General features: G+C 45.9%; 3 protein-coding genes across 8 annotated transcripts in view; 2 read left to right on the top strand and 1 right to left on the bottom strand.

Annotated features, from left to right (window-relative positions):
* UGT1A8 (UDP glucuronosyltransferase family 1 member A8) overlaps positions 1–26,317 on the top strand; it is a gene marked incomplete at both ends in the record, with an annotated part of 180,478 nt that overhangs the window by 139,951 nt on the left and 14,210 nt on the right. The gene's annotated exons all lie outside the window — the stretch shown is intronic.
* On the top strand, positions 1,141–2,055 carry LOC308279838 (UDP-glucuronosyltransferase 1-2-like; the record flags this gene model as incomplete). The annotated part of the gene is made up of 1 exon (XM_080720035.1): positions 1,141–2,055. The coding sequence occupies one exon, from the start codon at positions 1,141–1,143 to the stop codon at positions 2,053–2,055; it is 915 nt and encodes a 304-aa protein (XP_080576161.1).
* Positions 20,973–21,686, bottom strand: LOC308258525 (dnaJ homolog subfamily B member 3-like; the record flags this gene model as incomplete). The annotated part of the gene is made up of 1 exon (XM_080689162.1): positions 20,973–21,686. The coding sequence occupies one exon, from the start codon at positions 21,684–21,686 to the stop codon at positions 20,973–20,975; it is 714 nt and encodes a 237-aa protein (XP_080545288.1).

The raw sequence follows: 26,317 nt of genomic DNA, 5'->3' as shown, positions 1-26,317 counted from the left end.
CAACTGGAGCAGAGCAGACCCCATGGTCAAGGCCCCGGGCAGACTGTCTGAGGATGTGTCACGTGGGCATGTTGAGGGTCGGCTGTGCATACAGCAGGTGCCTCAGTGAAGACAGCCACACTGGGTCCTCTATACCCTCCTACAGGTTCCACTACCCACCCTGCTTTGCTGGGTCCCAACCTCATCAGGACTTGGGGCTGGCAAAGATCCAAGAGGAAGACCTTAGGATTTAATAAAGTCTCAGATTAAAGTTCACACTGTTCTCTAAAGAGTTTGCAAAAGATTAGACAATTAATTTAGGAAAAAGGAAATGGATAAGTGCTGGATTTGAGGATAGACTCTGGCTGCCTCTGATCCTGAAGTGTGTCTCCCATAGGAGTGAGAGGTTCTAGGTGTCTCCTGTGCAGCGTTGCTTAGGCTGTTCATGTCCCTGGTCTTATTTCATGGGATATGTGTAGAGTTCCTTGCAAAACCTTCTGGCAGATCAAGTCATAATATCTTGGGTCCAGTATTTTTCCATCCGTTGCTGTACCTGGCAGGTTCAGTGGAGTGTACACTTATATAGATATATTCTGGTATAATAAGTAACCAAGCCCAAAGCCAACAATCTGTGCCTTATTTGGGGAAGCTGTCTTATCCGTATTGTGCATTTTCAGATCAGCTCTGTACTTTCAGATCAGCTACTCATGAATATAGGAGATGGCTAAAGTGTCATCAATGGGTCACATGTTGTATAGAGTCTTCCTTGGGGACCAAAGCATGGGTCAGACCTCAGAGCTCCATGGTAGCTTGCTGGACTGTGGTTGACGCATCAGGAGGTGGGGAAATGCATGTCCACTGCTGGGTTTCCAGAAATAGGTGAAAACCAGGAAGTGAACTAGGATGTCCCCAGAGAAAGTAACAGGGTCTGAGGAGTTCTTGGAGATAGGGGACAAGTTCCATATCTGCTTGAAGGGGGGCAGAGGTTAGGACAGCTTGAGAGGTGGAGTGGAGTCCTATAATAATTAACTTGATGATAAATTCTGCCCTCCAATTAGTGCCTTTTTTTTCTAGATAGCCTGATGATAAGGTAATAAAGTTGAAGAGACTCAGGTAGGAGCCACCACTTGTTGAAGGTTGCTGCTGTGGGCTCCTGGCGAGATGGCTACGGGACCTCAGGTGCTGCTGGCAGGACTTGTAGGGATACTGCTCTCGCTGTGCGTCCTGCCCTGTGCTGAGGGCGGGAAGGTGCTGGTGTTTCCCATGGAGGGCAGCCACTGGCTCAGCATGCGGGACATTGTGCGGGAACTCCATGCCCGAGGCCACCAAGCTGTGGTCGTGGCCCCAGAGGTGAATATCCACTTCAAAGAGGAGGACTTTTTCACAATGATAACCTACGCCATTCCCTACACCCAGGAAGAATATATTCGCCTCATGCAGACTGGCCTTCCATTGTTCTTTGAGAAACAACATTTTCTGAAGACACTTTTAGAAGGCATGAGAGTTATGAATAATGTATCTGATTTCTTCGAGAACTCCTGTGTGGTGCTCCTGCATAACAAGACTCTGATCAATCTCCTGAATTCCAATTCCTTCGATGTGGTTTTTACTGACCCAGCTTATCCATGTGGGGCAGTACTGGCTAAGTATCTGAATATTCCTACCGTGTTTTATCTACGTGTCCTTCCGTGTGAACTGGAATTTGAGGCGACACAGTGTCCAAACCCTGCCTCCTATATTCCTAGGTTCCTAACATCAAATACAGACCACATGACCTTCCTGCAGAGGGTCAAGAACACGCTCTCCTCTCTGCCCATGATGTATATTTGCCACACTACTTTAACTCCAATTATGAACCTGGCCTCGGAGCTTTTTCAGAGAGATGTATCAATAAAGGATGTTCTCAGCCATGCATCCGTGTGGCTGTTCAGAGGAGACTTTGTGTTGGACTACCCCAGGCCCCTCATGCCCAACATGGTCTTCATCGGGGGCATAACCTGTGCCCACAGGAAGCCACTACCTCAGGTCTGTATTGGTGTCTTTGTCCAAGATATGTTTCTGGCAGAATATTTTTAAAAGAAAACTTGTTCATCAGGTTCTTATCTAGTTTCCTCATCTTTGCAAAGATTTCTGCCTCTCTTTCTCCTAGAAGTTTTTGGTGACTTAAATTAGTAAAGAGGGTGCAGTTATCTGCTTCAGGATTGCCCCGAGAGGCAGGGCTGGAGTGTGTAACCTGACTGACGGGCAGTGGTGTGAGTCCAGGACTGTCCATTGTCAAGTATGCCTTCCTGGTGGTGCGGGTTCCTTTGCTTTGCAGGAGCAGAGATGTTGAATTGTGATCTGCTCTAACAGGCAGAGATTGGCTTGCATATTTTCAATATAAGGATAAAGCATCTAACAACCTGTCCTAGTTAACATGACAGTTTTTAGTCATCTCATCTGAGAAGGGATGGAGTTGTGCTCACCTGTGTCCTAAACAATCAGCAAAGGAGAACAAAATTCTAATATGTGTTTTCATTTCTCGGCGTGTCTGGATTTGGCACCGCCAGTTTCTCGTGGTCCACAGGCGTGTGTGGATATTGGCTGCTACATGATCAATGTTAGTAAATGTTCTATGGACATACACAAATTGTGTGCTTTCATTTTTCTTTGTAAATAATCTTCTCTGAATTGGTCCAATTCTCCATTATTTGTCTCCTATTGTTGATATCTGTACCCTTTATAATTGATATTTGCTCAAATTCTGTTTGGATTTTTAAGTAGCTTTTGTTTTTTGCATATGGCATTCAGATTGGTGCAGGTAGGCTCAGTCTTGTGTTTTACTCCAAATGGTTTAATTTGATTCTTTAGTAACATCTCTTATAATCAACCTAATTTGATATCTATATAGCTACTCCTATATAATCGAATGAATTATGTACCTGTTTATTTAAGTTTAAAAAATTGTGAAAAGTTTTTTTTTAAAATTCAAAGAATTTTAGAAAATGCATTCTGGTAGTTTTTTTTTTTTTTTTTTTGTGGTAGTGTTGATTGAACCCAGGGGCATTTTACCTTGAGCTACATGCCAGCCCTATTTTTTGTCTTGCATTGGTGCAGTATATTCATACATCATATTGGGGTAAAAAACTTGTGTGTACATACATGTACACATCACTGATTAACTTCACTTTTTCTATAGAAATAAGCCTTAAGGAATCTGCCCAGTTCTCAAAAAGATATCTTGTATGATTGATAATTGCCCACTTCTAAGTGCTGTTTGCTAATAATATATTTGAATTTTTAAGTAAATTTTGCTTTATGCATGTAGCATCCAGATTGGTGCCTGTAGATTTAATAGTTACCTATTTCATTTGATTTTTAGCCTTAAGTAACATCTCTTATAATCCACTTCATCTGATGCCAATACACTGCTCCCATATTACCTAGTATATTACTCACCTCTTTGTTTTCAGCTTAAAATTTTTGAAAAGTTTGTTTTAAAAGTTTAAATAAGCCAGGCATAGAGGTGCACGCTTGTAATCCCCGCACATCGGAGGCAGAGACAGGAGGATTGCGTAGGTTCGAAGCCAGCCTTGCTGGCTTAAGAGATCCTGTTTCCAAATAAAAATATAAAATAGGTCTGGGAGTGTGGCCCGGAGGTAGAAGGGCTTCCAGGAACCCCAGTACCCCCACCACCAAAAAAAAAAAAAGTTTAATTATTTTAAAAGCTGAAGTCTGGTTGTTTCTTGTCATGTAAAAGTTGGATCTATTCACATGATATGTGGGTGATTTTATTCCTCCCAGTTGGCGTAAGATGATGATGATGATGATGATGATGGTGATGATGATGATTATTATTATTTTCGAGAGCCTCACTAAGTAGCTAAGGCTGGCTTTGAACTTGTGTGATTCTCCTGTCTCAGCCTCCCAAGTACTGGGCTTAAAAGTGTGCATTACCACGCCCGGCTCAAGCTTATTATTTTTATATTGCTGTTCCATGCTAAAATTCTTTCTTCCTAACTTTGGAATCCAGTGGCCCTTCTTTATTTCCACATAGACAGACTGTAGCATGGTCAAAGCTCCGGCACACTATCTGTCACCCAGTTTGTGCTAATGCGTTACAACAACCACAGTAAAGCAAGGAGAGCCATGTTGCTCAACCGAGCAGCTCTTTGAAAGCTCAGGTTTGACATTTTATTGACACAATTACATCACTATTATTTGTGAACTGTCTTTTTTGAAATGAAAAGAATGATTAACTTCTTTGTATTTTTTATTATTTTTAAACGTGAAGTTAAATGATCCAGGGCAAGGTTCCTGGCTCCTATTTCAAAATATGATTTTCCTTGGAATTAAGTTTCATAAATAGTAAAGTACATACACATATCTACAACCGTGCTAAAGACAAACAAACTGATCCCACTCAGGTGGCCATGCAGTCACATCACCAGTGGTTGGCATGGACTGTTCATATAGCATGGGGGCCATTGTTTTGGAAGTAGACTTCACTTGAAAACTTTAAAACCAGGTCTGCTTGCTGCTGTAGCCACTCCCCAAGTCCTGCTACTTCCAGGGCTTGGGGTGGTCTGGGTGGGTCATCAGAGCAGTAAGAAGGAATTTCAGGACTTGGTGTGACACCTCTGAGCTTGACCCTCAACCCAAAGCCACCACCTGGGACCCTGGCCAACTGGGCCCTTCTTCCCCTGCCATTCCCTCCTCTGTTGCTCTCTGGTGTCCTCTGGACTTTTCATTTAAAATCATTTCACTTTTCAAAAATTTGTAAGAGGGTTTAGTCCCATCTTTGGGAGCATTGGTCTAATAGGAGTGATGCCTTCATTACTAGAAGCCAGAAATTCTTCTAGCAGTGTTTTAAGATTTCTGTTATCATGTTCACAATCACAGCAGGCTGATATAGTCATCAGCCTCTTCACAGTCTATAAAGACTTGGCTGCATAGCTTAGAAGAAGGAAGACTTATTCTCTCAAACTCTCCGAGTTTGCCTCGGAGATCCTGGGGTTTAGTCCACGTGAGGCCAAGGACTGCAGCTCCCAGGGCGTGGTGGCCGTGGGAAGTTGGGAGAGGGAGAGCACAGAGGCTGTGCTCTTTACATCATGGAGGCTGGGAGCCAGAGAGAGATCGGGAAAGGGGGAAACATCTATACTCCCCCGGGCTGCACCCCAGGGACCGCTCCTCCAGCCACACCCTGCCAGCTAGGCCACCGCCCAGATGATAGACTTATCTACCCCTGGGATCACAACCCTCAGACTCAATCACATCAACTCCAAACACCAGTTTATAAGCTCTGTAAGGGGCCATTCTAACTATAACAGGGAGGGCTCAGCCTTATATCACACTTGTAGCTCAATCTGGAACAAAATCAAGAATGCTGTAGTGTTCAGTCTTTGAGGTATGCCTCCTGGGAATCTTGGTTTAGATTCAGGTTTCTGATTGAAGCAGAGCAGACCCTGTGGCAGAGGCCCTGGGCAGACTCTGTCTTCGTACTTGCAGTCTGTGGGAAGGTGGGCTGTGCACACAGTAGGTGCCCACAGTGAATACAGCCACAGTTGGACTGTCGACCCTATGAACACTCTCAGAGGTTCCCACTGCAGTTGACAAGTTTGCAAATGGGAGAGGATACTGAGTTCTGGGCAGGTGCTGTGGGTTCCAGTTATGGAACTTGCTGCCTCGCCCAAAGGTCATGGTGTTGGCTGGAAACACCTGGCAGCTTCCCTTGCTGATGAGCACAGCAGCAGCTGCAGCTATGGCCCACTTCAAGTTCTGACTCCTCAGCCACCTGCTGTGATCATCTCAGGCCTTCAAGGATCTAACAGAACACAGGAGCCACCTCCACAAACTCAGGACACTTCTCATGGGTCTCAGGAGATGAGAAATAAGATTGACAGAAATGGAGCTGTGGGAGAAATATAGGTTCATGCACCAGAAAAAAGATCCAGTCAAAGGAAGCAGGGACGTCGCTTTTGGACAGATGGTAATTGAAGAATGATTCTGTCGTGCATCCTACGAGAGAGGGTTAAAGCCAGCGCCTCCCTGCACTGTGGCAGCCACATCTGCCCAGGCGCAGAATCTGTTATCAATATGAATTGCTAATGGGGATGACTTCCTGCCTAAGGGAACCTCAACCATGGCGGACTGGTCTGGGCAGGAAGACACAGCCAACAGTGAGACATCATGCCCAGGGAAAGTAGAGCAGAGAGGTGGCAGCAATCTGCTGAGCAGTGTGCCAGTAACTTACTGGGGCAGTGCCGGCTTCCTGGGTGTGTGAACTGTGCCGCCCACAGGGCCCACCGTCACTGGGGCCTCGCATTGGCTTTCTCCATCTAGAACTTTGAATACGGGCCCCATAATTTATGTGGCCTCTCCTGTTCTGCCCACAGAGGAAGCTTAGCCGGGTGTGGAAGGCAGCTATGTGGGCTGCTGGCGAGCTGGCTGCGGGACTCCAGGGGGCCCTGGCAGGGCTGGCGGGGCTGCTGCTCTCGCTGTGTGTCCTGCCCTGTGCTGAGGGCGGGAAGGTGCTGGTGTTGCCCATGGAGGGCAGCCACTGGCTCAGCATGCGGGGCGTTGTGCGGGAGCTCCATGCCCGAGGCCACCAAGCTGTGGTCCTGGCCCCAGAGGTGACAATCTACATAAAAAAGGAGGATTTTTTCACCTTGATATATTATGCCATCCCCTACACCCAGGAAGAATACAATGACCACGTGCTGGGCCACACTCGATTGTCCTTTGACTCAGAGCCTTACCTGAAGATGATTTGGAAAACTATAGTGACTTGGAAAAGTATGTCTATGCTCTTTGAGAAATCTTGTTCAGTGCTATTGCATAACAGGATCCTGATCAGCCATCTGAATTCCAGTTCCTTTGACGTGGTTTTGACGGACCCAGTTTATCCCTGTGGGGCAGTGCTGGCTAAGTATCTGAGTATTCCTGCTGTGTTTTTCCTGCACCTTCTTCCATGTGGCCTAGACTCTGAGGCCACACAGTGTCCAGACCCTCCCTCCTACATTCCAAGGCTCCTAACAAGGAATTCAGACCATATGACCTTCCTGCAAAGGGTCAAGAACATGCTCTACCCTCTGCCCATCATGTATGCTTGCCATGATGTCTTGACTCCTTATGTGAGTCTTGCCTCTGAGCTTCTGCAGAGAGAGGTGTCACTAATGGATGTTCTCAGCCATGCATCTGTGTGGCTGTTCAGAAGGGACTTTGTTTTGGACTACCCCAAGCCCCTCATGCCCAACATGGTCTTCATCGGGGGCATAAACTGTGTCCTTAGGAAGCCGCTGTCTCAGGTCTGTATTGGCACCTTTATCCTCTTAATGTTACATTTAGAATACTTTTAAGAAAAAAAACCTTAATTTTATGTGCTTACTTTTCTACTTGTCTTTCCAATGATTTCTGTCTCTCTTTCTCCTGGCAATGTTTGATGAGTTAAATTATCAAGGTGTCTGTAGTCCTGTGCTTAAGGTTTGCTATGAGCCCTGAGTTGTCTGAGAAGCAGAGGTGGGGTGTGTAACAGGACTGACAAGCAATGGTGTGACTGTAAAACTGTTCATTTGACAAGAAGCTGATGTTGTGACAGGTCTCTGGTCTCTGGGTACGCTTGTGGCCAGGTCTCTCTTGCCTGGTGGTATCTGTCAGAAGGTATTAGTGATTCCCTGGAGGGAAGAATTTACTGTAGTGATTTCAGGAAGATGATCTTTGCAGCAGAGAAAATGCCTCTCTTTTTTCTACTTTGAGTGTCAAACCTTTCCATGAGAAATAAATATCCATATATGGGCCTGTAGCAGCATGTTCTCTTTAAATTGAGACAAATTTCAGAACGATATTTGCAATTTTTGAAGTTGTTTAGGTAAAATGTTTTATATTTGTGTAAAAGAAAAACTTTCCACGTGCACCAACAATTCTCCAGGTTGTAATAAAAACTGTGGTATTTGTTCTTTACTGTTAAAATTAGCCAGAGCTTTTGAGGCCCCATTGCCTCTGAATAAACTTTATGTGCCACACTCTTTGCCTACCACTCAACTTTTTGCTAGTCATCTTTTAACAATCGTGTGGCTAAGTACAACCACTCTATCCTGTCCAGAGTCGTGGTTTCCCACAAGCATAGCCTCCTGGAAAGTGCCTGTTCCTTCCTACCACTTCAAATCTCCTGATACTCCTCAGTGTCTTCAGAATTAACCCACACCCAGCAAACCACACCCTAAGTATCTTCACTGCTGTGGATTCATTGCCTGTCTGCGTATAAATGAACTCATTTTTAACAGTCCTGGTAGTCTCTCTTACTCTGAGACTTCTCGTAGTGTTAGTATATAGGCAGCAGCTGCCCAGATCCCTCAGTCTTTGTTGCTTGGAGGTGGTTTTAACAGATCACGTGTGCCCCTGTGGGATAGTGCTGAGTCCCGTATGTTCCCATGTCATCCTGTTACGGGGCAAGGGCTGATTGTGTGAAGGGTCCTCAGCAATTTCCAGCGAAGGGAACATAAATCAGAACCTGTGGGGGTCCTTGGCTTACATGATAGAAAAGAATTTCAGCATGAACCCATCAGAGATCCAGAGATTTATTTAGGAAAGCAAGAAATACACATTCCAGAGACTTGTGAGGAATGAGTAGGAGGAGATATGAGAGGGTGACATGAGTCTGGAAGTCACAAGATGATTTAGGATGCTCTGGTCATCTCCTGGGTCTTGATGGGGTCTTCACTATCTCATCAGTAGGTATCTCTTTTTAAAAACTATTTATGGATATGATGGCTAACAGTGCTCAGGGAAATTAGTAAAGTCTTATAAGTCCCTTAGATATTTACAACTAATAACCCTGACTTTTGGAGGGGGTTGATAGACCTGGTTTGAGGAGTAAAAGTATCGAGGAATTTAGACACAAGATTCAATATTCAATTTGAATCCTCCTTGTCCTGCCTTTATCTCTCCTTTCTACCTGCTTCTTTTTTTCCCTATCCAATCTCATTCTGGCCCCTCCCCAGACTTTGATTCTTTAATCTTAAGGGTTAGTGAGGGGCGAGGATCTGTCTTTTAATATGCTTCAAGCTGACCAGGGATGAGAACACTGCCTAGCAGAAACTGAAAGTATTATCTTGACTTACCTACAGGAGACAGAGAGAAACTGGCCACAGTTCTTGAGATGGGTTGGATTCTCGCATTTCCATCGTCTCAACATGGAATTATTGTAATCTGAAATATACAAATATTATCACAAGATTAAAAACCCCACGTACAAACAATAGGAATAGAAGCATAGCTGCCAGTTCCTAACAGTGTAGCAGCCAGGCTTTGTACTTTTGGTATATATATATATATATATATCTTTGTAAGTAGCTCCAAGAGGCATGCATAAGAAGGTAAGTAGCAAAATTCCTGCTACATAGGGCCTAGGGGAATTTAGTTTAAACCGTTTTTTAAATTCAAAACTTGAATAGAACATATAGATAGCTATTTCAGTAGCTAAAGGAATAGGAACGTTTCCTTTTCATGGTATCATGGGTTCATGGATCTGCAAAACCTCAAGAGGCATCTTATAATGAATCAGTTGGAGAGAGGTTACGGGCATCAGTGCCAGATCCTTCTTCTTAGGGCTTCAGAGTAGACTTACTATTAGGTTATAATGTAGACTATAAGGGGGAGCCAAAGTTTGAAGAAAACTAGTTAAATCATGTGGGGGTCTTTTAAATGGCTCCATAAGTATGAGCCTTTCTTTTTTTTAATCCCCATAATAGCACATTTATTTAGGTTGTACTTTTCACCTGGGTGTTGAAGACCAAGCATGTAGCCCCATGTTGACAAACAACAACAACAACAACAACAACAACAACAACAACAACAACAGGTACTTAAGGTTCCTCAGGGTTACTTTTAGGGATTTTATGAAACACCTGTCAGCTCCTTTTATCTTTTACTCTCTTGCCATCTGAGCTTCTACGTGGCTTTGGGGTTCAAAGGTCCCTGCAGGGCTCCTGGAATAGTGTTGGCGGCGATCCTGTTGGCACTTGAACCTACAGGTTTCCCTTTGCCACTCAGAATGGGGAGCCGTAGAAAATAGAGCACACCGAGTTTATGTTCTTTAAAACAGGACACACACACGTGCACACACGCACGTGCACACACACATACACGTTAAATAAACATTACAAGAGAGAGAGAGAGAAAATTAGTAGACTTACCAAAGTCAATATCTATGATATCCCCATATGGGCCACCAAGAAATATCATGGGAGAAGGGTTGATTCTGTGAAAGGTCTAGAAGAGTTCTCATTGGGGGAGAGAGAGGTCCTTGGCTTACACTATGGGAGAGAATTTCAGCATAGGCCAATCAGAGACATAGAGGTTTATTTAGGGAACCCAAAAGTGTTTATTTAAGGAAGAATATGGGCCAGTTTTAGGGTGAGAAGTGCATTTTGGGGGGTTCCTGGCTCTTCTTTTATGAGATTTTCATGAGGGGAGGGAGGAGGAGGTAAATGAGAATAACATTAGTCTGGTAGTCACAAGATGATTTAGGGTGCTTTGATCATCTATAGGTTCCTAACGGGACCTTCGTATCTTATCAGCAGGTTGGCTACCAGTGCTCAGGGCACTCAGTCAAGACTTGTAAGTCCCTCAGCATTTGGGACTAGCAGGCCTGGACTGGAGTGGAGGGAGCTGGTGACAGGATCGCTTGAGGAGTATTGGGGAATTTTGCCACAGGTTCCCTTATTAAAGTTACTTTCTCCTTGTTCTTCTCTGTGTCTCCTTTCTACCTGTCTCTTGGATCTCTTCTGTCCTACTTCAGTCCCTTGCATGATGGACTTTGTGATGCTGAAAGGCTGCAGACCTACTCTCATGTTGTTCTAGTTGACAGTCCGAGCCACAGGGGCTCTCTGCAGAGAGCGAGGAACGGACTGTTTTAGCTTTTTTCGGACTGTTGTTGGAACAGACTGTTGTCTTTCCGTTGTCATGTCATGCCATCTGCAGAAAGGACGGGGACATTCTGTGATGGACTCTCTCAAGGAACTCACTCATGTTCCTTGAGGCCCAAAATGGTCTTCACGTTGAGCATAAATGTGCCAGCAGAATGGCACATTTGCAGATGTGAATGTGGTGTCACCCACTCAGTCTTTTAGGTGAGACCTGGGTTTTCTCAGGGTAATTTGATATTTGTTCCATCATCCCAGTGGGGGAGTTCTATGTGGCTTTAAGGAAGGCTATTTTACATTTCCAGATGTAGTATAGTGGTAGAACCAAGTGTGGGCCGAGCAGTCCTAATGTGCCGCTGACCAACCAAGCACCCTGGAGTTGTTTACTTGATATTCTGCCATCAGCGTTCAGTGCAGGCGTGATTCTGAAGACACTGTTTTCAGATTAGTAGACAGGTTTTGGATTTCTGGCCTTTAACACTTAGAAATGTGCACTGATTTAAAGCATGGGCATTTGTTACAGCAACCACCATGCTGTTAAATTTAGGAACTCTTAAAATGATAGGGTTGACAATTTTTTTACACAATGGCCAACTCTTTCTGTATCTCAGCATTTTTAGCCATCTTTGTTTTGAATCAAAGTATTATTAATATGTTTCTATCTTTCCCTCATCTTTTTCAAAAAGTGAAGTTAAATGATTTAGGGCAAGGTAACTGCTCACATTTCAAACATCTGCCTCTGGATCCAGTATCATAAATAGCAAAGTGTATATAGATGTCTAAAATTTTTTTAAGGACAAACAGATCCTATTTGTGGGGTTCTAGCAATAGCAACACATAGGCTTTGGCATGAAGTGTTCATACATTGGGGGAACAGTTGCTCTGATTTCCTGTATAATGGCAGCTGGTGGCATCAGGAAGCCTTTGACCTACACACATCTTCCCAGGTGTGGACTCTGTTTCCAATGCTCATCTGTAATGTTGGTAACTTCCTTAGGAAGACTGAGCCAGGCCAACTATAGCAGGCTGGAATGGGTACCAAGACACAGCTGCAGTGAGACAGTGTGACAGCCACCCACACCTTTCCCAGGGAACACAGAACAAGGAGATGCCATCAGTCTTCTGAACAGCCTAGTAGTAACTTTGTGAGGTAGGGCCGGTCTCTTAGGAAAGTGAACTGAGCCACCCACAGAGTCCCACCTTCACGAGGGCCTCACTTTGGCTTTTTCTATCATGAAATCTGAACACACCCACCTCAAGTTATGGAGCTCATCTTGCCCTGCAGGACTCCAAACTTATCAGGACACGGGCTGGCAATGAGCCTACAGGCAAGCTTCAGGACAACTTCCAGGATGTAATAAAGGCTCAGTTCCACATCCACCCTGGTCTCCAAAAGGACTGTAGAAGACTAGACTTTTAACCTTCAGGAGATTAGAAATTGATACAGGTCTGGGTCTGAGGCCAGGTTCTGCTGAGTGGGCACAGCCTTATAGGACAATATGGGACAAAGTCAACTAACATTAACACAGGAATGAGGAAGGTGAGGGGAATCAGATGTTGTTATGGGAATATTTGAAGGGTCGGGAACCAAAAACATTCTTCAGTATGTGGATGGGGCAGTGCCACTAAAATTGCCATGATCTGTGGGCACCTCCTGTCAAGGTTACCAGGGCGCTATGATGGGTCGACCATGGTGGGTGGGAGAAAGGGTTTGTATTACATTTCCAGACTCATCTCATGGAAGGGGAAGGAAGGTAAGGGGTGGTTGTGGAGTAGCTAGTTTTCTCTTGAGCTGCTTCCTGAGGACAAAGGGGACATTGAATTGTCAGTGTAGAGGGCATCATGGAGTTGTTTTTGGCAGGAGATGGTAAGGAACATCTTGAATCAAGAGAATGCTACCCACATGACTCTGTGTGGTGGTTTGTATCACTGCCTGTAAGTTCTGAGAACGGAATCTAGATACAAGGTTAAAAACCCAGAATCCAAGTAGGAAGAACAGAATTATTATTACCGGTGATTTTTCCAGAGGGAGGAGCCAGGAGACCCAGCCCCAGCTCACAGCCGTGTCTCCTGGATCCTGAGAGGCATTGTCTTATCCTGGAGGCATCGTTCCTCTAATTTTGTTTTGTACATTTTTTGCTATTCCAGACTGATTTATGTAAAAGCAGCCTTCCTTCTCCAAGTAGAGCCCACCCTCCTTGGCTGTTAGCAAGACCCTTCCTGGTTTGGAGGGCTCCTGCAGCTGAAGAGTCTACATTAGGGTTACCATCTCATGTGAAGTTTCCTCTAGACTGTCAGAAAGATCTTTTGACAGCATCTGTAAAATTGAGGAGGTGGCAGTGCCCCCTATTCCATTACCTACTCCTGTGGGTTACGCCAAGCCCAATTAGGAATGGAGTTAGGTTTTTCCTTCTTATTGTGGATGTGAATGGTCTGAAGAGTGTGTAAGGTTTTTTCTTCTTTTGGTATTGTATCTACTTTGGTGGCCAGATGGAAGAATAGAAGAAAGTGCCCTTCCAGTTTGTTGATCCCACATATGAAGAAGGTTTCCCCAGCTGAGGTTCTACATAAGAAGAAGGCAGAGAGGTGGATAGGGAACAGATGGTGTAGGACCCCGCTCATGAAAATGGTGGCCATTAGCCATACATAGATATAGAATCTGGGATCCTGCAGCCCGCAGATAAGTTGTCTGTAAAGGAGTGGTTGGTACGTTTTGAGTAGAGTTTCAGGTTTTTTTTCTCCCTGGAGGAGCTGGAAGCCATGAGGGTCCAGGAAAATGTATTTAATTGAGGAGAGGGGTTTGATTTTAAGGTATTGCTGTGGCTTGGAGTTGTTTGCAAAGGAACCAGGGAAAGATGGCCAGTGGTTGTTCTTAAGGATTCCTTGACCTTCTCCCATGATTAAACCAGGTACCATATCCTGCTTCCCATCTCCATAGCTGGACACGACCAAGTCCTTGGCAAATCATAGATTGCAAAACCTCAAAAGAATTTTTTTTTTTTTTTTGCGGGTCTGGGAATGGAACCCAGGGGCATTCTACCTCCAAGCTGCACCCCCAGTCCTACTTTTTATTCTTTATTTTGAAACCGGTCTCACTGAGTTGCAGAGGGCCTCACTAAGTAGCTGAGGCTGTCCTTGAACCGAGATCCTCCGGTCTCAGCCTCCCGAATGCTGGGATTACAAGCGTGCCCACCACACCCAGCTTAAATATATTTTTTTAACTTGTCATGTGTTAGTTTCTTTTCATGTAAAAATTGGGTCCATTATCATGATACATATGGTAGAATTTATTCCTCAGGGTAAACATTACTTTTACATTCGTGTTCACTTTACGAAAATTCGTTCTTCCTAATTTTGAAACTCAGGGGCCCTTTATTTCTGTGTATCAAGCTGTAGCATGTTCAGACCTCTAACAGCGTATCATGTCTCCTTAACCTGTCCACATCATTCCCAGGGCAGGGAGGGTAAGGAGGTGGTAGCAGTCTGCTGAGCAATGTGAGAGTAACTTCCTGAGGCAGTGCCAGCCTCCTGGGCATCTGAACTGTGCCACCCACAGGTCCTGCCCTCACTTGGGCTTCACACTGCTTCTCTCCATCTTGAAATGTGAATGTAAGCCCCACAAGTTGGGCAGCCCATCCTGCTCGAAAGGACCACATCTTTATCAGGACTTGGAATTGCGATGCTCCTGGAGGGAAGTGGTATCACTTCTCTTGGGATCTAATAAGGCTCAGATTAAGGATTGGAGTCTTTACCATTCAGAAGAGAATTGAGACAGGGCCATGTTCAAAGTTGGTGCTTGAAACAGGCTACTCTCACCATGGAGTAGATACCGAATCCTCAGCAGAGCCTCCACAAGAATCAAGACGTTGTGTGTTTAGCTCAAGGCTTCCCCAGCTGTTCTGTTTATTACAGTACATAGGAATCCATGATGTAGCAAATTAAGCAAACCAGATGCCAACAATACTTTTGTTGTTGCTGTTTTGGGCAAGATGACTTAGCAGTATTCTTTGTTTTCTGATCTGTATTGCTTGTGGATGGCAGAAGATAGTTAAAGGAATTAATTACCAGTGGCGTCACATGCAGCAGAGGTTGCACTGGGGGCAGAAGCATGGAGGGGTCCTCAGAGTTCAGTGGCAGCCTCCTGGCATATAGTTAATACCACAGGAGGTGATGAAACCTGTGCCCGCAGCCTTGTTTTGGAAAATAGATTTAAAAAAAGAGATAAACTAGGATATCCTCAGAGAGAGAGTGGCAGAGTCAGAGGAGTTTTTCCAGGAAAGAAGTGGTTAGTTCCATATCTGCCTGGAGGGAGGTAGAGGGTCAGATAGTAAAGAGAGGCAGGATGGAGTTCACCTGTAATAATTAACTTGGTGATTGACTCAGCCTTCCAATAACATGCCATTTTGCCAGATAGCCTGGTGATAAGGCAATACAATGGAAGAGATCCAGGTAGGAGGCACAGTCTGGTAAAGAAGGCAGCTGCCCTGGGCTGCTGGCGAGCTGGCTGTGGGACTCCAGGTGGCCCTGGCAGGGCTGGCGGGGCTGCTGCTCTCGCTGTGTGTCCTGCCCTGTGCTGAGGGCGGGAAGGTGCTGGTGTTGCCCATGGAGGGCAGCCACTGGCTCAGCATGCGGGGCGTTCTGCGGGAGCTCCATGCCCGAGGCCACCAGGTCCTGGTCTTGGTCCCAGAGGTGAATATCTACTTCAAAAAAGAGGACTTTTTCACCCTGACAACCTATGCCATCCCTTACTCACAGGAAGAATATAATACCTACATCCTGGGACACACTAGGTTACCCTTTGAATCAGAGCCTTACCTGAAGATAATTTTGAAAACTACAGCTATTTGGAAAAATGTATCTACACTCAATGAGAGGTCTTGTTCAGGACTTCTGCATAGTACAACCCTCATCAGCCATCTGAATTCCAGTTCCTTTGATGTGGTTTTGACGGACCCAGTTTATCCCTGTGGGGCTGTGCTGGCCAAGTACCTGAATATTCCTGGTGTGTTTTTTTTCTGCGCTTCCTTCCATGTGACTTAGACTTTGAGGCCACACAGTGTCACAATCCTGCCTCATATATTCCTAGGTTCCTAAAATGAATTCAGACCACACGACCTTCCTGCAAAGGGTCAAGAACCTGCTCTACCCTCTGCCCTTTTTGTATATTTGCCATGCTACTCTGACTCCTTATGTGTCTTGCCTCTGAACTTCTACATAGAGAGGTGTCAGTGATGGATGTTCTCAGCCATGCATCCATGTGGCTGTTCAGAGGGGACTTTGTGTTGGACTACCCCAGGCCCCTCACGCCCAACATGGTCTTCACCGGGGGCATAAACTGTGTCCACAGGAAGCCGCTGTCTCAGGTCTGTATTGGCGTCTTAATCCTCTCAGTGTTCCACCCAGAATATATTTAAAAAGAAATCTTTCAGGTGCTTTTTCTCTACTCGTCTTTCCCCTTCTGGTGTTTGGTGAGTAAAACTAATAAGATGTCTGCCATCTTGTGCTTGAGGTTTGCTATGACCTCTGGTTGCCCGAGAGGCAGGGGTGGGTGTGTACAGGACTGACAGACAATGGTGTGACTCCATTTGTCAAGCACTCTCTTCCTGGTGGTGCCATTTCCTAAGCTGTGCAGTAGAGAAGTGGAGCTGTGGACTGTCCCATCAGGGGGTAGAGAAGTGGAGCTGTGGACTGTCCCATCAGGGGGTAGAGAAGTGGAGCTGTGGACTGTCCCATCAGGGGGTAGAGAAGTGGAGCTGTGGACTGTCCCATCAGGGGGTAGAGAAGTGGAGCTGTGGACTGTCCCATCAGGGGGTAGAGAAGTGGAGCTGTGGACTGTCCCATCAGGGGGTAGAGAAGTGGAGCTGTGGGCTGTCCCATCAGGGGGAGTTTGGCTTGCATAGTCTCAGTAGACAGAAACAGCAACGGGAGACTCATGGCGGTTCACATGATCAGTTTTTAACAGCCCTATCTCTGAAGGGATAGAGATGTGTTCATAAGAGACATAATTAATTAGAGGAAGGAAAATAAATCTAATATGTGTTATACTTTTACATCATTTATTGATTTTGATTAATCCCACTTCTAGGGATAAATGGTAATTTCTAGGCAGGGACTACTAGATGACCAATGTCTGTAGATGTTCCCTGGGTACACACAAATTTTATATTTTCAGATTTACCATACTAATTATCCTCAGCAAATCTGCTTGATTATTAAAGAATAGTGCATGCGATTGATAATTAATCCTTTTATAACTGATATTTGCTCAAATTACATTTGAATTTTTAAATGGTGTTTGCTCTATTAATACAGTATCCAAATTGGTTCATGTAGGTTTAATACTTGCATTTTGTCCATATATTTTGTTTTATTCTTAAGTAACATCCTGCACAAACTATCTCTAGTGATGCCAATATTGCTAATCATATATTATCTACCATATTGCATATGAATTTACTTCTAGTTTTAAAAATTATAAAATGTTTAAAAAATTATTCTCAAAACCTGCCATTTGCTAGTTTTTTTTCATGTAAAAATCGGGTCCATTCACATGATATATACAGTGGGTTTTATTCCTCAGTTAGGGTAAGCTTATTTTTACATTAGTGTTCATTTAAAAAAAATTCTTTCTTAATTTTGAAATTCAGTAGCCCTCTTTTTATTTTAATGTGTCAAACTTGAGCATGTTCACATCTCTTACAGAGTATATCATGCCTCTTTAGCCTTCTCGTGAATGGCAGTTAAGTGAGTTACCAGCGGGGTCACATCCAGCCGAGGTTGTACTGGGACAGATGCATGAATGGGTCCTCGGAGCTCAACGGCAAGCTGCCGGTGTGTAGGCAGCACAGTAGGACGTGATAAAATGTGTGTCCCCAGTCTCGTTTTGAAAACTGATGGGAAAGAAAAGGTGAACTAGGATGTCCCCGGAGAGAGTAGCAGGGTCAGATGGGTTCTTGGAGAGTAGTGGTAAGTTCAGTATCTGCCTGGGGGCGGCAGAGGATAGGACAGCAGTGAGAGGCAGGATGGAGTTCGCTTGTAATAATTAACCTGATGATAAACTCTGTCTTCCAATGACTTGCATTTTGCTGGATGGCATGGTGACATGGGAATAAATTAAAAGAAACTCAGGTAGGAGGCACAGCCTGGTGTGGAAGGCAGCTGCGTGGGCCGCTGGCGAGCTGGCTGTGGGACTCCAGGGGGCCCTGGCAGGGCTGGCGGGGCTGCTGCTCTCGCTGTGTGTCCCGCCCTGTGCTGAGGGTGGGAAGGTGCTGGTGTTGTCCATGGAGGGCAGCCACTGGCTCAGCATGCGGGACGTTGTGCTCCACGCCCAAGGCCACCAGGCTATGGTGTAGCTCCAGAGGTGACTATCCACTTCAATAAGGACTTTTTCAAAATAACTTATGATATTCCCCACACCCTGGAAGGATACCAATACCTGACCACACTCGACTGCACTTTGACTCAGAACCTTACCTGAAGATAGTTTTTAAAAACTACAACTATTTGGAAAAATGCATCAACACTTTATGAGGTCTTGTTCAGGGCTTCTGCGTAACACAACCCTGATCAGTCGTGTGAATTCCAGTTCCTTCTACGTGGTTTTGATGGACCTGGTTTTACCCTGGTAGGACGGTGCTGGCTAAGTATCCGAGTATTCCTGCTGTGTTTTTTCTGTGCTTACTTCAATGTGATTAGACTCTGAGGCTCCACAGTGCCCAAACCCTGCCTCATCTATTCCTAGGTTCCTAACAATGAATTCCCACCACATGACCTTTCTGCAAAGGTCGAGAACATGCTGTACCCTCTGCCCTTTTTGTATATCTGCCATGCTACTCTTATTCCCACGAGCCTGCCTTTGAGCAAGACTGACAGGCGATGGTGTGACTCCACGGCATCCCATTTGCCGAGCGCTGTCTTCCTGGAGGTGCCATTTCCTAGGCTGTGAGGGGGAAGAAAATTATATTTGTGAACTAACCTAACCCATCTCATCTGATGTCAATATTCTAGTTTTATGTTATTTTTTGTATTACCCATTTGTTCACTTTTAGCTTAGAAATTAGTTTGTTAAACATATGTTGAAAAGATATCTCCTTGCTTGGAGCAGTCTGTGGGAAGGCTGGTGATTCCATGGAGAGAACCCACTAGAGTGGAGCCCTCTGGTCATCTCTGCACTCACTCTGAAAGCCTACTCATCCTGTTATGAGAGATAAATATCCTCATATGGGCCTACAGGAGTATGTTATCTTTTAGCTCAAACATTTTAAAAAGACATTTTCAGCCAGGCGTGGTGGAACACGCTTGTACTTTGGAGGCTAAGACAGGAGGATTGCAGGTTTAAAGGAAGCCTTACCAAGTAGTGAAACTCTCATCAACCTACTGAGACCCTGCTTCCAAATAAAAATAAAATAGGTCTAGGAACATAGCTTGGAGGTAGAATGCCCCTGCACTAAATCCCCAATACCACACACACACACACATCGAAAATCTTTTTGTAAAATGTTATATACTTTTGTAAAAGGAAAATTTTGCTTGTACCAGCACTACTCTAGGACACTTTAAAACGGATTGTGGTGCTTGCTCTTAACTGAGTAGCCAGAGCTCTGAGGACCCATGGCCTTTAAATACCAGGCTCTTTGGCTGCCATTCAACTCTTTGCTAACCATCTCTTAACTATGGCTGTACACTCACTCTGTCCTATATAGAGTGTGAATTCCACAAAGGGTAGTCTCCAGGAAGCCGTGTGCTCCTTCGGATCACTTCACAACCCCCAACACCCCCCGACTTCTTCAGAATTAATGCGTCCCCAGCCAAATACTGTCAAGTGTCGTCACTGCTGTGAGATGCTGTGTGCGGCTTGTCTGTCTCATTCTGACACTTCTTGTACAGTTAGTATGTGGGAAGCCCTGCCCTACCCAGTGACTGTCCCGTGTGTGATTTTAACATGCTCCCCGTGGGACAGGACCGGATCCCACGTTCCTTCTGTGAGGTGTTTGCATGTCAACCTGTGCAGACGGGACTTTATCGTATTAAAAGTCATGCACACGCATTCTTACATTGTTCTACTTGCCGGTGTGCTCATGTCACCTAATCTGTCTGCAGAGACTCAAGAACTTGCTGCATTCTTAGCTTCAGCTGTCACACGGGTACCACTCCACGCCATCTCCAGGGGAGGGGCATAGAACACTTTCCGGACTCAGGCAATCATGCTGAGAAAGTGTGTGGGGCCTAAACGCAATTTCTCAGATGTGTGTGGTACCTCAACTTGAAACGTGGCTTCCACCAGATAATTTAGTGTTCCATGCATGGCAATGGGGGAAGGGGTTCTATGGGGCCTTAGAGAAGGGCGATTTTAGATTTTCACCATTCAGTATAGTAGTGGAACCAAGTTAGGGCTCAGTAGGCCTAACGTGCCATTAACCAACCAATGTAGCCTTGAAGCTGTCACTTAATATTCTGCCATCAGTCTTCTAGAGTGAATGAATTTCAGACTTCTGGCCTCCACCATTTGGAGGAGTGTATGTATTGATTAAGCCAACGAGTTTGTGGGAATTTGTTACGGCTACCACGGGAAGCTTAGAGCCGTGTTGCTGTTTAGCTGCTTTTTTTAAAAAGCCTAGGCTTAACATTTTATTTACATAATGGTCAACTCTTCATCACCAGCATTAATGCACAACTGAAAGCCATCTTTATTTTATTCCAGAAGTACTAATAATAAATTCATATCTACTCATGGCTATGTTTCAATAAATTGAAGTGATTCAGAGCAAGCCACCTTCTTCACCTTTCAGACAAAGCCGAAACACGAAAGGTCAAGGTGCCATGGTGAAGGCTGTTTTCTTAGCACCACGAAATATTCATCTTCTGCCTTGGGATTAGTTTAATAAATAGCAAAGTGCATACAGGTATTTACAACTGTTTTTAAGGCAAACAAACAGATCCTACTGATGTGATCCCAACAATAACAACACATACGCGTTGGCATGAACTGTTTATACATTGTTGGGTACAGCTGTTCTGAAAGTAGACTTCACTTGCAATCTTAGGGGAAAAAATGTCCTGCTATTCCTGAAAACGCGCATTAAGCCCAGCGAATTACTTGGTGTCGATATGTAGCAGCTGCTCTTTGCCATCTATGACCAGGGACTTCAGCTCCCCGTCTTCTTCCACCTCCACCCTCTCCTGGCCATTCTCAACGATTCTCTTGGTGGTGATCTTTTTGCCATTAATTATTTCGGTGGAAGTCGACATGGACTTGAAGCTGCCCGTCCCACCACTACCACACGACATGGAGAAGGAAGAAACACCGCCATTCCCCAGGGAACCAAAGGAACTAAATCCTGTACCCAAAGGAGAAAAGCCACCCCCAAACGCCGGGAATTCGTTGAAGGTGGTGAAGAGGGACGCGGGCCCGCGGCTTCCCCGGGAGCTCCTCCGACTTCCGAAGATGCTGTCCAGCGGGTCTCCGAAGAAGTCGAAGGAGAAGGGGTCCCGGCCCCCGAAGAACTCTCTGAAGACCTCGGCCGGGTCTCGGAAGGTGAAGACGTAGCGGAAAGGGTCCTGGAAGGGGCCCCCGCCGGCGGCGCCGTCCACGCCGGCCTCGCCGCAGCGGTCGTACACGTCGCGCTTCTTGGCGTCCGACAGCACCTCGTAGGCCTGGGCCACCTGCTTGAACCTCCTCTCGGCCTCCTCCTTGTTCTCCGGGTTTTTGTCGGGGTGCCACTTGAGCGCCAGCTTGCGGTACGCCTTCTTGATGGCCTCGGGCGAGGCCTGGCGGGGCACGCCCAGCACCTCGTAGTAGTCCACCATGGTGGGCCGCCGGGCTCGGCCCGCGGCCACAGCACGGAGCGCGGCGGGCAGCCAGGCGCGCAGCCGGGAGCCAGGCGCGAGGGAGGGGCGCTTGTGACGTGGCCGCCTCTCATTGGCCGCGGCTGAAGCCACCCGCATCCCAGAAGGCCGCGCTCCGGGGCTCGCCCCGCCTGCGTGGAGGAAGGCTCTGTGAGGTCGCTTCGCCTGGCGCGGTGGCCCCGCCCACCTCGGCCAGAGGCCCCGCCCACGCCGGCCCCGGGCTCCCCAGACCCCAGCAGGTGCACCGAAGGGCTGGGAGAAGGGGACGGACCGCCAGGCCGTGACTCTGGACGCCTTAGAAAATACTTTTCTTCAAGTCAGCTTTTACTTGGCTAGTAAAAGTGGGTAGTGGATAGCCGAGGTCATCTTCTGACCTTGGGGCAAGAGGCGTGCCATTGAGTAGGCCTGCAGGTCTTGGACTTTCTGTCCTCGGGACCGTTTGCTTCACGTGGGGTGTATCTGTCACATGCGCAGCATAAGAAATTAACACTGCGGATTGAAAAGATATATTCCGTAGTCACCGAAGGTAATGAAAAGCACACACAAAGCATATTCTTAGGGAAAAATGAGTTTCAAAACTAATTTGGCGAGAAGATTTGCATTGTTTTACATCATTCACATTCTGTTTTTAGTATCTGGCTTGATAAAATAGTACTAGATTCTCATGACTGCTAGTGTGTTTAGTCTGTTGATATATCCCACATTGTGGAGCTTCTAGAAAATTCTCCCACACACTTAGAAGAGAATCAGAGTGGGAGTGTTAGCTGACTCCATTGTCATGGAATTTTTTTTTTCTTTTAGCTGTTGAGTTTCACCATGTTGCCTAGAATGGTCTACCACTCAGGATTCCCTTCTGTCTGTACCCAACCCATCAGTTCCCTTTTTGGGCAACTGCCCTGGGCTTGGAATAGTTTTGACTTTTTAAAATTCTCTTGAAGCCGGGTGTAGTGGCGCGCGCTTGTCATCCCAGCATTCGGGAGGCTGAGACAGGAGGATCGCGGTTGGAGGACAGCCTCAGCTACTTAGGCCCTTCGCAACTCAGACCCGGTTTCAAAATAAAGAATAAAAAATAGGGCAGGGGGTGTAGCTCGGAGGTCGAATGCCCCTGGGTTCCAGCCCCAGCCCCGCAAATAAATAAATAAATAAAAATAAAAAAATAACTTCCCTTTGAAGATTCATGGTGCTCACGAGGGTTCCCTAGCCTGTACTTTGAGAACAACTAGCCTAGTAAGTCAAAAGCATTAAAACGCGTGCCAAAATTGGAAAATTGCTCTGGAATTTTATTATTTATTTATTTATTTATTTATTTATTTATTTAGTGATACTGGGGTTTCTGGAAACCCTTCTACCTCCGGGCTACACTCCCAGACACCTATTTTTTATATTTTTATTTGGAAACAGGGTCTCTTAAGCCAGCGCGGCTGGCTTCGAACCTGCGCGATCCTCCTGTCTCCACCTCCCAAGTGCGGGGATTACAAGTGTGCGCCACCACGCCCGGCGCTCTGGAATTTTATTTTCAATAAAAATGTAAAAGGCATTCAGTGCCTGGATGCTACACAGGCTTACACTTTAGAACCCCCCCTCCCCTCTCCTCTGCCTTGATGTTAACCCATAGTAAGAATGTAGAGGCAACTAAAGCCTTTAGTCCTAAAAGTATTGAGAAATAATCAAGAGCCCTAAGATCACAGTGACTTTACCTGGCACATTTTAAAGCCATAAGGGAGGAAGAGCCTCACGCCTTGTTCTTAGAGTTTATGCCCAGTCGCACTGGCTGCAGCTGGTATCTCTGTCCCCTTGTCTTTGTGACCCAGCCTTGGTATGAGGAACGTAAACTTCTAAGCACCTGTCATTGATAGGCAACCAGTACAATAGAGGTAGAAAAAGATAAGACGGCACCATCTGACTAAGAAATAAATTACTGTCCTGGTAATGCTGATAAGACATATCAATGAAATATGTATTTACGGGTCAGGGTCAGAGAGGGGAGGCAAAGTTCCATCTTTCGGCTCTTACGTGTCTTCTAGGCACACCGCTTCTTTCTATTCCCTTTCTATTTCCTACTGACTTTGTAATAAAAATTTAAGTTGCCACTGTGCTGTTAGTTTTAATTTCCCGGTTCAACATATCTACTTGAATTGAGAAAAAGCACCCACATTGCCTCTTTCACTGCGACGCTGGGGGCTGTGTTTGCAGCACTGTGGATGAGTTTTAGGCACAGAGATGAATTTACTGACACTGCTGCAGCATGTTGATTTTCATTTTGGCATTTCTGGACATTTGAGTTCAGTCCCCTTACCCGTTGTCCTTGGACACAATCTCTTACTTTGATCAGTGGTATGGCAACACCTCAATAAAGGTCGCCTGGCTGTCAGGGGGAATGATTAACGAATGAACTTTCAAGATTTCATCACGAAGGGTGGCAGGTTGAACCATGTGCACCATCGCACCAAGAGGAAGTGCCCCGTTTTTGTCACGCAAAGTGACTTCACCCTCCGGACTTGGCCCTGGGTGAGCGTGCACGGAGCCTTGGTGGGAAGCTGATTGGGAGTGAGGTGTCATGTGGCCAAAGCAACCTGGAAGGGCACAAAGCGAGATTTGGGAGCCAGAAGGATTCAGATCAAGAAGTGATCCGGAATGGCTAGAGGGCCCAGGGCAGAGGGTGCGATCCAGCAGAAGGACAAGAGAGGAGAAGTGGTCTGGGATAGGTGGCCTGGAGGGAGGGCTGAGGAGTATGAATTTCATTGTGTGTCCCAGCAAGCTGTTGGCCAAGGAGGTGTTGGAAGTGGAAGAGAGTGGGGAGTACGGGGGTGGCCGTTACAGGGAATCGAGGCATGGCGAGGGGTTGAGGGAACTGTGGGGCTCTGTCTCTGAAACAGAACCAAGACAGCTGGGTCTGAGGTACAGTGGTAGAATCATCCAGTTTCAGCTTGCTTGGATATGGGGGGGGGGCTAGAGTAAAGGGAGAAGGGAAGTTGCTATATAGAGGGCCATTTACTGAATTCATACTGTCTGCAAGACTGTGGACTGGCCCCTGGTGAATTGGTGATTCTGGAGCTGTAACTGCCTCTGAGGAATGCATGAATTTATGGGTAGTCTGGTAGCAGAGAGAGATATGCGCACTGCTGATTGGTGAAGGGCAGTACAGACAAAATGCTGTGGAGATTCGAGGAGGGCATTCTTGCTTTCCCTGGAGATGCTCTAACTGTAGGGCATTGATGTGTTTATGTTCCCTTTAGTAAGAAGCACCTACATTCTTATCTGACCGAAGGAACTCAGAGTGTCCCAAGTGGTGGGATGACTGCCTTCTAGCTTCTGTGTGAAAAGAAAGCACCTCCTGTGTGGTTCTCAGAACCTTTCACGGACACTCACTCTTCAATAGCCCCTAAAGCAAAACCATGTTAACTGCACTGCTCTGCGTTCTCAACCACCACAACACCCCTCAGTCTGCCTTGTAATTTTTTGATTATAAGTTTGGTTCCATCTGCTGGGTCCTTCCTTATAGGTAGGAGCCATTTCTACCTTACTTTTCTGGCCCTACCACCTAACATATTGCCTGGCACACAGTAGAGCCCACACGTTCCATAAACATTCAGTCAATACGGCAGTTAGCAATGGATTTTAAATGTCAGGTCTCATCAGGAGCCAGGACAGAAGTACGTTTGGATTGCTTAACAGTTAATTGCTTAAAGTAATTAATGATAATGAAAGTGGATTGCCTGTCAATACTCTCTAGTCAGGGGCAGAGTTGTGGCTGCAGACCTTCTAAGTACACAGTGGCTTCAAAATGCTCCCGGGACAGGGGATGCAGCTCAGTGGTAGAGGACTTGCCTAGCTTGTGCAAGGCCCTGGGTTTAACCCCCAGCATTGCATTAAAAAAGAAAGAAAGAAAGAAAGAAAAAAAGAGACTCTGAGAGTCTATATAATGCAGGAATGTCATACACTCATTACTATTGTGACTCTGTGTGTGTGTGTATGTGTGTGTGTGTGTGTGTGTGTGTGTGTGTGTGTGTGTGTTTATAGCCCCTTTGCTCCACGCTATCTGCAGATGAACTCATGACATTGGGATTTGGGAAGAGTTGTTACTCTTAAAGTTTAGCTTGGACTGTGAATTTCAGAGCTGCAGATAATTTGGCACAACAAAGAGCAGAAGCATTGCTCTGACTTTTCTGCTCAACCAGGATGAAGAGGTTTGGGGGTGAGGAGGAGCTTCTGGGTGGGTGGGTGTGCAGTTGTGTGCAGCCCCATGGCAACACTTGCAAGACTGGAGTTCTGCCAAGGAAAGATGGTGATTCAAAGAGAAGGAACTCTAGGTAACGAAATGAGAAGGGTCATGTGAATGTGCCCCATGGAACACCAAAGCTTTAAAGGTAGCAGTTTCTCCATGACTTTCCCAGAAAATCCCCAAGAACGGGTGGCCAGTGATGTCCATGGTTAAAACATTTGGATCTTTGCTTTTATCCAGGGATTGTATAGATGAGTAGTGGATTCCAAAAGAAACAAGGGTGTGCTCAGTTCTGTGTGCACCCTGGTTTCCCCAGACTTTGGGAGGGGCCACTTTTGTTCATTCCCTCCTAGACACTTGTTCCTGTCTC

This window comes from Muscardinus avellanarius (genome assembly GCF_963383645.1).
Source record: "Muscardinus avellanarius genome assembly, chromosome: 2".
NCBI classification, from domain to species: domain Eukaryota; kingdom Metazoa; phylum Chordata; class Mammalia; order Rodentia; family Gliridae; genus Muscardinus; species Muscardinus avellanarius.
This window is presented reverse-complemented; position numbering and strand designations above follow the sequence as displayed.